Below are 13,297 nucleotides of genomic sequence, written 5' to 3' on the forward strand. Positions count from 1 at the left end.
CTTCCTTTTCTCCCCTGCTGAATATTAAGCAAACGTTCAGCCCACACAACTTCCTCTTCTACAGGTGGCATAAGATTTGACTTAAATATCAGTAAATTAGAGTAACTTGAGCAGGAAGGGTGAGACTTCTGAGCAAATGTTGGTGTCTTTCATGCTGGCCTTGAGCCTTTCCAGGACTTCTGGTGAGTACTGGTAATAAAATGTTTACTTTCTGAAATGTAAGTTCTGTTTCCTGTTCGAAGCTATACAACAGTACATGAATAACCACGTTTTTTTAGGAGTCTTACTGGCACCTCTACTCCAGTGTTGATTATTTACAATGGATTTTTGTGTTCTCCCTTCTCCTTGCAGATGTGATTGCTGAGACAGCTTTGTACAAATGTGTCCTGAAACCTTTAAAAGAAGCCATCAATTCTTACTTAAAAGAAATCCACAACAAAGATGGATCTTTACAGCAGCTAAAAGAGAACCAGCTTGTGATACAAAACACAACTACCACTGACCTAGGTATAACAACCAGTGTACCTGAAACTGTTGTGCTGGACAAGATCCTTCACAAGTTCACAACCATGCACAAGGCCTACTCCCCAGAAAAGAAGATTGGCATCTTACTGAAGTCCTGCAAACTCATCTATGACTCCATGTCTCAGGGAAACCCAGGTACAGCACTCCTACCATGATGATACTCCTCACTGGTCTTTCCCCAGGTATCACAGGAGCAGGGTTTATGTTACAGTGTGGTAATAGAGTGGAGGTAGCAGTAATGGTCAGCGTGTTTGCTAACAGCTCTCCATAAGCTGTGTTCAGATTGGGCTGATTAGGTTCTGTGAAATTTTCAGCACTGATAACAGGTACAATATGTTTCTTGGTTAACTTCAAGCTCCATAACTCCAAAGTCTCAGCTTGTAGCAGTTTAATGGCAAACTCTAGGAATGGGTCTTTGAGAAATGTCTCTTGATTTGGCTCTGACAAAGTTTTGCCTAAATTGTGGAGGAGAAGCAGAATAGTTGTGCTGTATGTTACAAATTCCTGATGCTCCAGTAAATTTCATGAGCCACTGCTAAGCTTTTCTGGTGTGAGGAAGCCTGTACTTAGACTTGAGGCCAACTGCTAAATGCACATGTTAAGCCCTTATCCTGCAGACAGGATGCGTTTTTGCAGATAGGCCAGTAAATGCCATCCTCTAGGAGCTTGCTTTGTCAATTTAGGAACTTTCTTCACATACTGGGGAGTGGATTACAAGCTGTGCACAACTTGGAGACTAGCCATGAGCTCATTTGTAATGATCTGCAGTTGTTCAAGAAGTTAGAGTCTCCAAAAATGTTTGTAACTGCTCTGCTTTATTTCCCACTGCCAACAGCCATGAGGCATTCACACAGGAGCTGTGTCTCTTTTGAACCTCATCTCAGTGTCCTCACTTGAACAGTATGCAGCAGAATTCAACAACCCATCTAGACACATGAACAGCAGAGCAGGAAGCCACAGCAGGGCTGAGCCTATGCTGCAGAGTGGACAGGATCTCTGACTGTCTTCCCATCCTGTGAGAAGATGTGGACACCCATAGGGGAATTTGCAGTAACTCTATTAGAACAGCTGTGTTACTTTAAGTTTTGAAAGAATATCTGGTGGAGTTCTAAGATTCAAATGCCACATTAAAACCTACCCAGTGGGTTAAGGGTATCCTTCTGATGCTGTTGGTATATTTTGTCATACCTCAGCTAGCTCAGAGTTGGAATTTCCCTGTTGCAGGAAATACTGTTGTGTCATCTTATGCGGAAGAAATTATAGGCCAGTGGAGCCATTAAAAACCCTGAAAGTTCAAAATGTTTGGCATTCAAGAAATCAGGTTATTTCATTGTGATTTGCTGTTCTACCCAAAGCACTTCATTTTGGCCATCTCAGCTGTTTCCTTATGTCAAATACTGCTGTGAGTAGGATGTGATTCGGAAGCCAAATTCTCCCCTGTGTGGCCAATTCCCTACCCAACATATATGACCATTATTGCACATCAGCATGCAGTCAGAAGGAAACTGGCCTGGCATTGGGGATATGTACTCCTATGAATTTAGCATCCAGAAAAGGAGGAATGCAATGGTCTAAGTCATAGCAGACACAGCACTCAGAGACAAATACAGTGAGAAATCCTGTAGACACAGTTAGAAGTAAATCATGTGAAACACCCTAGATCACAAGCATTTCTTCAGTTTTCCACCTGGCAAAGACAAATACTGGACAGAGCAAACTGAAATATTTTTTTCTGATGAAAGATTCCCAGTTGTTGCTGTGCAGAAGAGTGTGCTGTGGGCTGCTCAGACCAGATTTCAGCATGTAGTTCTTTCCTCTGACTGCTTCAGAAGCAGCAACACAGGGCACCTTTTGCTTTCAGCAGCCCCAGGACAGTGTATTGCTCTTTGCACCGGAAGAGTAGAGGCCACACTCTGTTTCCTGTGCAATTGCCTGTTCTTCTTTTAGCTCCTTTTACTCACTGCTGAATTGGTGAGGTCTCTCCTCTTCCAAGGTCAGCACATGCAGAACACAAAACTAACCTTTCCCTCTGCTGCAGAATCTCTGTCAGAAAAACAATCTGTTCAATAATGCTGTAAGTACATATGTTGTCTTGTTTAATTTGCAAGTGGAAAGTTCAGGTCAGGTCTTTATCCACTTTAGGCTGACTGCAGAACAAGATGACCTGAAAATATGGCTTCATATCTAAAAAAAAGAAGCACAAATACAATCTAATCAAACGCTTTTTTTTTTTCCAGACACAAGATTTTTAACATACTGGGATCCATCTACATTAGTTGAGGTTCAGGGGTATCCAATTGGTACCAAGTTTTCTTTAAAGCTGAGGATAGTCAGAACTATGTGTACCTATGGCAGTGCCCATCTTTGTACCATTGCAAGAGTTGTGAAACTTTGAAGTCAGCCTTGATTGGCTCCATGTTGATCCCACAGTTTTGAGAAAAGAGGAGTTTGCTGGCTTGGTTGTCAGGGTTATAATAGAAGAATGCAATTTAGATCACATAACAAAATATGTCTGATAAAGTGGCTATGATAATTTATGTTAGATACATAGAGTATGAGCTGAATGGGTCAAATTCTCAGCTGGCACAATGCCGCATTTCTCCTTCAAGTTGAAAGCAATCTACTTGTGGATCTGATTCATCACCAGGAATCGAGAAGGCAGGTTCACGATCATTGTCAGTCACCTTTCTTCTAACAGACCTCTGAGTACAACCACAAGATTTAGATGTATGTTGGAGCAGGACTCATCTCCAGCTATATCTGGCTGTAGGTGGCACAGACGGGTATCACATACAGCTTCTCGTTATAAACCACAGAGTCTTAGGAAGTGGAGTTCAGTTGATTCATCTGGTGAAAGGTAGGAGTCTGCTTTAGGGTGAGATGATTCACAGCTTCTCTGATGATACTGATTAGTTCATAACTGGCTATAATAGGAGTTTAGGGGTAGTGTTCATGTGTATAGTGTAGGCAATGGTATTATTAATGAATCCTCCCAGAAGGGACAATTATGATAGTACTGCAGTGTCTCACAAAGCTTTTCCAAGTTCTGGGAAATTTTAAATAATAGCAGCATGTTTTCAAAATGCAACTGCAACTTAAAGATATGTAACCTTCCTGCTAAAATTACTAGGAGTAATTAGGTAGAATAACATACTTTAAAATAATAGGAAGAGAGTTTGGAATCCCTTTGCAGATTGGCTAACTTTTCTTGCTGTGTGTGCAAAAAGAATTAAGAGGTGGGACTCAGAGGTGCGGTAAGCTTTCGACATCCTGACGGCTCCAACATCTCAAAGAGATAGTCGAGTAACCACAGGCAGAGCTGGGTGCATATGTCATCTATAAAGAAGCACTATAATCATTTGCAGAAAGAGTGCTTCTTGTTTATCTTCCAGAAATAACTTTTCTCAGGCAAAATGTCACAGGTGTTTTGTATGGTAGAAATCTCTACTTTTTGCTGTATCAAACACACAAGTGACACTTGTGGAGTCATAATTAGATGCAATATATGCAGTGGGTACTGGCAGCAGTGTAACTGGAGCTCCTTGCCCTGTGATACCTGGGAGCTGCTGCTCTGCAGAAGAGAATTGATGGAAAAACAAAAACAGACAAGACATCAGTTTATGAAGAAATACTGGGTGAGACAAACAATCCAAGTTTGGTCAGCGTGTGAGCAGAGAAGACCAAACACGGGAATGCTCTAAACATGAGTTGGAAGCTTGAAAAGTGGGGAGGCTACTTTATGAAGAGATTCTTAATTAACTGGACTGTAAATCAAGCCTTGCTGAATTAGTATATGATGGACAGGAGACATCAAAATGCTAGTGAGTAGAAGGATGGTCACTTTTTTTTAATGATATTGAAGAAATCCCAGTTAGCATTTCTGTGCCTCAGGTTTCTCAGCTAAAAATGGAGACTAAAATTCATATGTCTTGAACAGCTGCTGCTAGACATCATTCCAGTGCTTGTAAACTAGTAGAACAAGATGAGGAGCATCATCGCTGTGTGCTGGTTGTCAAAATAACCACAGAGGGAGAAGAAATACATGAATGTGCTAAAACAGGCTGCAATTTCTTTATGGAGGCTTGGGCAAAATTCCAGTTGCCTTAAATTGGGTATTTAATTAATATCCATTCCATTCAAGCACTGCATCCCAGGCAGGAGCTGAAGTGGTATTTGCTTTGATATAAACATAATAGGATGGGCTTGTGGCAGAAGAGAAGGCTTATTTTAAGCTTCTTATAGATATTAATGAAATAAATGTTCCCTGATCCTGCAGAAAAGATGGGGAAAAAAAGCCAAGCAAGTCCTATCTGGAGTAGGACAACACCACCTTGAACAAACAAGCTCAGTCCCAATGCTACTGAGACCAGTGGCAGGGTCAGAGCTAGATTTAACTCTGTCACCTGCAAACTTACTGCTCTGTGAGACCACAGACTGAGCTGGGCATGCAAAACTGCAGGCCTGATTCTGAGTCAGACTGGAAGTGGAGCCATGCAGAGAGCAGCCCTTCTGCAGCCACAGGGTGAGCAGTGGTTAGGGCCAGCAGTGCCACCACAGTGCTCTTGGTGCTGGGGACAGGTGGGCTGCAAGACACTGAACAGCAACCACTGCTTGGGTGTCTTGCTTCATGAGTGTTGTTTCATGTATCTTTGTGCCTCCTGCTTCTGGTCATATTTGAGGTGCTGACAGAACCTGTACCCCCATGAAGGGGCTGAGATACAGGGCATCTCCAGGTTGTCCTGAGTCTGTCTACTGAACATGTTCAAGCTACAGCCTGTGCCCATGGAAACACCAGAAGTTTGTGGCAACACACGGATTCAGAATTAGATCCTGGATGGCAGCTTTGCGACCCCGCTTCTGCTGATGTCAGCTTTAGCTACTGACAAATATATTTAAGAATCAGGCTTCATACAAACAGAAGTGAATTAAAACAATGTCTAGTAATTTACGCAGTTATGAGCATACAACATACGAAGAAACAGTATTCTTTCTATTACTGCATTCAGACACCCCTAAGTGAGAACGCAGTGGAAAATAATGGACTTGGTGCTTGCTTATAAATACAACCCTTTCTCAGCCAACAAAAGAGAAATAGGGAGATTCTGTAGACATTCTTGAAAAGTGTTCTCTAACTTTCATTTCTGCTGGCAGTAAAAGTCAATTGCTGGGGATGCCAAGTTGGTAGATTCCAAATTGCTGTTTCCTCTCAGCAACGGACAAGCAGTCCATTGGATGTTTGTTGATCTCTCTCACTGACTTTAAAAACAAACTAACAAAAACAACATGGTAGCAGGTTTTTTTGTTTGTTTCTCCTAGTAGATAGGAGTTCACGTTGTGAACCAGCAACTTCTTTGGATGCAGTAGGCACAACGTGGGTTGGTCATGGAGATGAAATGCTAGGGAAGATAACATTCTGCTGTGGGCACTGCATTGAAACCCACTCCTGGCTTTCAGGAAATCAGGAGTGCAAGATCACACCACTCATCAGTAACTGCTACATCACTAAGAAAAAGGCTTTGAAGAAAAAGAGCCATGCATGTTCTTTGGTATTTCATCTTTCTTTACACTTTGTCTATACAGAATTATCTGTTGGCGTTTGATTTACTTAGCTCAAAAGGAAAATAGGGTTTTTCTCAGTGCAGTTTTTTAGTATGCTTTCATGTCCCAGTTGAGTGTTTTGCTACACAATACTAAATAGCTGTACTATTGTGTCAGTGTGTGACAGTAGCGAATTGGAGCCTTCACTGAGCTGAGGCTATCAGATATACAAGCTGGAACAACAGCAGAGAAATAAAATGTCCCTCTAGATGTTAATGAGATACTAGGGATCTTTTATAGTTAAGGTGAAGACCTGGGGCCGTGTTGTTTAACTGAAGATAGACATAATAGAGCAAACAGAACTAAGAGTTAATCCAGCTTTCATTAAATAAATTGTGCTGTGGCGTGTGCAGTCTCTGTTAGATATGGATTGAATTACAGATCTGAGAATCTCTCATCCTCCAACACTTTATTTTAACTGGATCAACTTTCTGTTCACTACATATATTACTGCTTTTATTTTAAAGCCACGCTGCTGGTTTTTGTTTTGTTTTGTTTTTATCAGAGGTTAAGCTCATGTTTATTTGAGGCTTCAGAAGAACATCTTTCTTTGCCAGTAGAGAATCTGTATCAGCTATGAATGACAAAAAAGGAAAGCTGACTCATGGCAAAGATTTGAAATAAGTCAGTGGGAAATATGAGAAACGGGAATTCATTCCCCACCATGGAAGGGCATGTGGACTAGGGGCTAAAAATGGTCAGAGCATAACTTCACTGCAGCTACACCAATGATAGTTCTTATTCTTTGAAATAAGGCAAGCACTTCTCAAATGAGATGCATGTAGTGAGTTCCAAATTGATGAAACCAGCACCTCAGATGAGGAAAACTGCCCACAGTCTGAGGGAAAGCATTCAGAATGAAAGTAGGGTTTAGGTTAAGAAGAATCATCAACCTCGACTGCTGGGAAAACAGGCTGGTTAAGAAACTTGGTACTACATGTTGCCCATGATAAATTCGTGACGTGTTGGAAGGAAATGAAAGCGTCATCATCTGTAGTAGGCGACATCTTTGCATGAAAGTGTCTTTTAAATAAGGAAATTTGTCTTGTTCTTTGCAGTTTATGTAGTAAATCTTCTGTTTGGGTTCTAATTTAAGCAGTAAATATTTATAATTATAATGATTAATCTGTGCGCTTTTTTGTCCCCAGAGCTTTCACTGATTACTTATAAGGTCACTTTCTTGACTTTGTTGTTTTAAGCACAGGGAATCTTGAGCCCATGAGGATCTGTTTCTGTAGCACTTGTTGAGCACCAAGACTGAAAACTAGCCTAGTCATTGTGCAAGGGATTTTTTTTTCCCAGCTAGACACTGTGGCTGGAAAGAAACTTCCTTTTAGTTTCTAACTTGGGAGACTTTTAGTTAAGCACACGTAATGCAGTGATTTGCCTTGTGAAAAATTTGAATATGTGTTGTTAGGAGTATATATTCTTTGAGACTTGCTCTACATGTTGGACTGAAGAGTTAAAAAAAAAAAAGGGATGTTGGGCCGAAGAGTTTAAAAAAAAAAAAAAAAGGAATCTCTCTGAGAATCTGAGACAGTGTTTTTTAGGACTTACTTTCTTATCATTTTTAATTTGCTTGTGCTTTTGATCTTTAGCTCTTGAGATAATTTAAGCAAAAGTCAAAGACATGCTGCCTGATAAGCCTTTACTGTTGTGTTGAGGTGTGCCTTTTTGGTGAGTTTATTGGGACCATTCTATGTTTCTCTTTGCTCAGGGAAGCCTTATGGTGCTGATGACTTCCTCCCTGTGCTCATGTATGTGTTGGCTCGCAGCAACCTGACTGAAGTCCTTCTGAATGTAGAGTATATGATGGAGCTCATGGACCCTGCTCTGCAGCTAGGTGAAGGTAGAGTACTGTATTTGCTCCTTGGATATTCTCTTTGTAAATCATTATTTACCCCACTTTAATGTTTATGAAGACAGGGCAGCACGGCTCTGGCTAGATTTTGTGGATGAGCTTTGGCCAAGCCTTCCAAATCTGAAGCTTTAAAATGAGTATTAAACACTTCAGTGCAGAGACCTTTGACACCAGCTAAAAAAGCAAGGGCCGAGCACAAATGAGATCTGGTGAATTAGTAACCTAAACAGGGACATCTAGTGTTCTGTGGCTGTAAGGCTGGAAAGTCAAAGGGTCTTTGCCTAAAACTAAACTTCTGCAATCCATTCTTTTACTTTTATTTATTCCATTGAGAAAAATGAATAGTTCTTACACTGTACTGTATGCCTTGGGCTATACTTGATTCTCATACCTTGTATGTGAATAGAGTGGCTCATTTGACTGTGTTCTCTGGCTGAGTACCACAGTGAGGCAGAGAAAGGAAAATAAGTTTAGAGAGAAATATCAGTTTTGGTTGTGGATAAAGAGCTTTACTATTAAAGGGGTAAATATCTGTGGGCCTTTCGCTTCTCAAGTACAGCCTGGGAAGCAAATGTTACTACAGACAGGATTATGCACTCTTAATTAGAATTACAGATAATTTTTCACCAGGTAGTCACTAAATCAATAAAAAGAGTTTTGTTTTAGAATTTGTTTTGGTAAGTACTGAAGAGTAGAAAGGAATCCTGGACAAACAAGGGCAGACTAATTTGATTTATATTAAATGGAACTTAAATCTGTAGCTAAAGAACACGTACCCAGCATAGGGCAGAGGGGAGCAGAGAGAAGGAGCAGTAGCAATACAATTGCATTAGTGAAGGATTTCTGCACAGACTGATGTTCCTGCTGGAAAAAAAAAAAAAACTGTTAGCAGAAAAAACGTTGGCATAAGCATAGCACTTAGCTGACATAATGAGCTGTTTTTGGTAACTGCACTGCCCACAGGTTCTTCATTTCCAAAGGGCATGCTACCAAGCTGGTTACTGAAGTCAGCAGGATTGAGGACTCAGGAAATCAAAGGCAGAGCTTGCTGGAAGTTCTTTCAAGTCGAAGATGCAAAGCCTATGTGAAATGTATACTGCAGCTGAAGGGAAAAATTGGTAGGGAAGTTCCAGATAACACTGGCTGAGTAATCACTTCAGAAAGGAGGTTGAGAGTAAATGTAGATGCAAGGGATAGAAAAAGAAAGAATAGCTCAGTGAAGAAAGCTCAGAGATCGTGAAGCACAGTGCTAAAATGCTTGAGCTCAGTTTGTGCCTTTCAATGTTAAGTGATAAAAAGTGGGCAGAGAAATGAAAGTAAATAAAAGAAAAGCAGAAGGCAGAAAACTGTCAGACTAATATATAAAATCACTACGGTCTGGCTTCCACGTTAAGAATTTACTTTTGAATGGGTTTTAGTAAGAGCAGTGACTACTGGTTGGGCGGTGTGCCAGCGCCATCCAGAGGCAGCTGCAGTTATTACAAAACATTAATAACTGCCGCCCAGCTTACTGGATACTTTGTCCCAGCTCTCCTTCCGCCAGGGTGAGGGGAGAAGCAGCAGGAGGCTGCAGAGAGGCAGAGGTGGTGGGCCTGGTCCAACATGGGGCCAACAGGTGACATGAGCACCAGCGGCTCCCTGAGGCCTCTTCCTTTTGGGCCTGACATCAGGCTTTTACTGCTTCATCCCCTCTTTCTCTGGTTTACTAAGATTTATCCCACGTAACTTTAAAGAATCCAGGCATTTGTCTCATCCAGACATCTGGGTTTGTGCACAGGGTGACTTGTCCATGTAGGTCCAAGACCTCTTTTAACATCACTGATCCCACAGAGGACCTGGGCTTTAAACATTTCTGCCAGGGTAGCTGAAGTCAGGGTGGAAATGCAAGCTTCTACTTTTTCTACAGAACACACTGGGATTGTCACTACTTCCTTGTGTTATGGGGAATGCATCTACCACCTCATCAGCCTGGACAGCTGACATTTCTGTGAAGCAGAACAGGGTGGAAAACACTGTGGTCATTGTTTCCTTTCTCTTGCACTCACACCAGAAGCCCCACGCTCCCTGAGGTGAGGCATGAGCAATGCAAGTGTTAGACAGTTGCCTCTATGTGGGCACAGGCAGGATGGAAATGGAAATGAACGGCTCTGCGGGTGCGATGTTCATGCAAGACCTTTTCTTTTTGCAGGCTCCTATTATTTAACCACCACCTACGGAGCCCTGGAACACATCAAGAACTACGACAAAATCACTGTCACACGGCAGCTGAGCGTGGAGGTGCAGGACTCCATTCACCGCTGGGAGCGGCGGAGGACGCTGAACAAGGCCCGGGCTTCTCGCTCGTCGGTGCAGGTACCATCTTGTGTTACTGGGAAAGAAACAGCCTGGCAGATGGATGGGCTCTGTCCATACTTACTCGTTTTAAATATGATAATTATTTTAAGACAAAACCAACTCAAATTACTATTAAAAAGGAGAGTGCATAGTATGCAGGCTTGTTAGCTGTGAGGTGCTCACTGTGTGTGGGTCTGCGAAGGTATCCCCATGCACCAGTGGTTGGGTGCTATGATCCTCCAACAGTGGTGAGCCAGGAGACAGACCACACTGCCCTGTCAGCCCCATGGCCTGCAATCAAATTTGTACCCACAGAGAGGCAGCAAAGGCCACCTCAGAGACTTCACAGTGCAAAGCTCAACACTGTGAACACTGAGGTGAAGACAGGGGAAAGACTTCTGAGTGGGAGACATGGTCCAAATAGCCACACAGAAGCATGATGTTTATTATCCTTTACATATTGCAGTCAAAACTGTCTCTAATGTTCTCAGAACACATGGATATTTGATGTGTCCTATCCATCAGTCATCCATCTCTGAGTGCTTCTCTGGCAGTAGCTCATAGCAACTACTTAGTACAATAGCTCAGCAAGCAAATGCAATGCTTCCTTCAGAAGATTCCCACAGCTTACAGCAGTGAAAGTGTTGCTTTCCATCCCTCTGAATGATGGAAAATATTCAAGTTCATTCTGGTGGAGGTAACTTAACTTCTTGGCACGTTCCATGTGCCCTGCACCCCCTACTGGCTGCCTTACTGATCTGCAGATATACTCTTTAAAAGCAGCCTGGAGTCCACATATTTGGCAAATATGTAGGCTTCAAACGTTTAACAGTCTGCAGCTTTCTCACTTTTTCTGGGAAACCTGAGTCTATTCAGATAGAAATCTCTGGGAATTTTTTGAACTTCACAGATACAGCCCTCCATGGCTAAATGCTTTCTAGATTCTGTTCCTCGTAGGTTCAGCAAGAGGAAAGTCATCCCAACAGTTCTCAATCCCTGAAACAGGGTACAAGTAAATAAGCCTCCTCAGCACATCAGCTGTTTCCTTCCTGATGAAAGGAAGTTTGGAGGACACTCTCTCAAACGTGAGCATTGAAGAATGGCTGGATATTTGGGAGTGTTTAGGAGTTCTGTTTAGATTGAGATTTGGGGCTTGATTTTTCCTCTTTTAGTCCTAAAGTCACTGTGCTAGCTGCAAGATCTATCCTCATGTTTCTCTTCAGGACTTCATCTCCATTTCCTTCCTGGAGATTGGTGCTCAGTCAAGGACACTTGCCTCACGGAATGATACCACAACTGAGCAGCTGTGCCAGCAGTGTGCCGAAAAGTTTGAAGTCTCCCAACCCAAGATCTATAGACTCTTTGTTTATGTCGATGGCCAGTGGCTGCAGCTGGACAAAGAGGCCCTCCCTCACCGTATCAAAGCCTCACTACTGAAGAGCGAAAACAAAAAAGATTTCCATTTTATTTATAAACCAATAGAGTACAAAAATCCACCAGTTCCAATTGTCAGAGAGACTGACTTTTCCTAAAGGTCATGCTACTCTATTGTTAAGTTTGCTGTCATCCTGGAAGGGCTGGATAGCTTATTTTGTGAGATCCTCTGGTAGCTGCGGATCTTAGGTCATTGGAGCTTGACCTTCACCACAGGGCAGGTGTGCTAATTGTAGATGCTGTCTGAATATAGGCGTTTCTCAGTGAAGTTCAAAAAGGATCATTCAGGAGAACATTATCCTTTGGAAAACTTGAAGTATCAAACCACAGAACCTCCCACTGGCAATGCCAACATTGCAGAATGTAAATAGGCAGAGAATGATCTCAGAGATCTTGTGGAAAAGTGGACATTTACTCCATCATAACTGATGGCAGGTGCACCTCAGTGCTCAAGGCCTTGGAATGGTCTGCACACACCTCAGTGCTGTTAGGAGGTAAGACTACATTTACACCTACATCTGTCAACTCAGTTTGATTAAAAAAAGTACTGGCTGATGTATACAGTGGCACAGGATTGCCAGATTTAGCAGAACTCCATCTCTGTCTTGCTGTCTGTAACACAAAATTGCCTTTGAAATCCAAATATTCACCAATCATGCAAGAAGATTCAATACATTGACAAAGAAAATATTTTCTGCCATTTATTTGTCGCTAAAGCCAGGTGACATAGGCATTTTCATCAATGTATTTTTCTTAAAGATTGGAAGTGTTCACCATCAATGTACAGCTGTTTAAATGACATTAGTTGTATGATAGTGTCTGTTTAATTGTATATTTATTTCTATGTGTGATATGGTGCAATTGTTTTAAAATAAGAATTTGTAAAGAACTTAATAATTTTCCCAATGTAGCAAAGTAGATTAAAATTTTAAGTCAAAGAGCAAGAATAAAATACTGGTCTCTTTTTACCCAGCTGTGATTTTCTCTAGTGTTTTCATATCTGCATGTCCTGCCAGATTGTTACTTCAGTCAGTTCAGGCATTTGAGACAGAATTTGCTAATTCTTCTCTCTCTCTACCTCTACTTTCAGTCATTCAGTCACTGCAAATTTAAATTTCCCTGCAACCTGAATTTCCATAAAATAAACTAAAACATTGGAAAAAATGCATTCTGTGAAATTAGCAAGCAACTTTTCAGTACTGGATAATGACAGCAGAGCCTTAATTGCAAAACAGATCTTTGTCTTCTGGGTGCCTTCCTTCAGGCAAGATTCCACTGCCAGTGTAGACAAACATGGGATCAGGCCTAGCAAAGCTGCAGACTAGACTCTAGACTAGAAAGGTGGTCATGTTTTACAGTGGGTTTTGCTCAAAGCTGCTGTTGTTTCCTCTCATTAACATTCAGAAACAGAACTGGGACATGTCGGACCAAGTTGCTTGAGGTCCCTGCTCTATATCTGAACCCCAAATGGAAAATGACATTGCATGTGGCTGGTCATGCTCTCAGTCTCTGTGGCTTGAAATGTCCATGTCTATGTGCATGAAC

The 13,297-nt window shown here is 41.7% G+C and overlaps 1 protein-coding gene across 1 annotated transcript in view; it reads left to right on the forward strand.

Moving 5' to 3' along the window:
- Positions 1-11,850, forward strand: part of RIN3 (Ras and Rab interactor 3) — a gene marked incomplete at both ends in the record, with an annotated part of 54,233 nt that extends 42,383 nt beyond the window's left edge. The window contains 4 exons of the mRNA XM_079537920.1: positions 352-660; positions 7,841-7,972; positions 10,173-10,336; positions 11,542-11,850. Coding sequence (XP_079394046.1) covers positions 352-660; positions 7,841-7,972; positions 10,173-10,336; positions 11,542-11,850 — 914 coding nt within the window. The remainder of the gene's footprint in view (positions 1-351; positions 661-7,840; positions 7,973-10,172; positions 10,337-11,541) is intronic.
- Positions 11,851-13,297: the final 1,447 nt, after the last annotated feature.

Source organism: Tetrao urogallus (genome assembly GCF_951394365.1).
Source record: "Tetrao urogallus genome assembly, chromosome: 6".
Lineage (NCBI taxonomy): Eukaryota > Metazoa > Chordata > Aves > Galliformes > Phasianidae > Tetrao > Tetrao urogallus.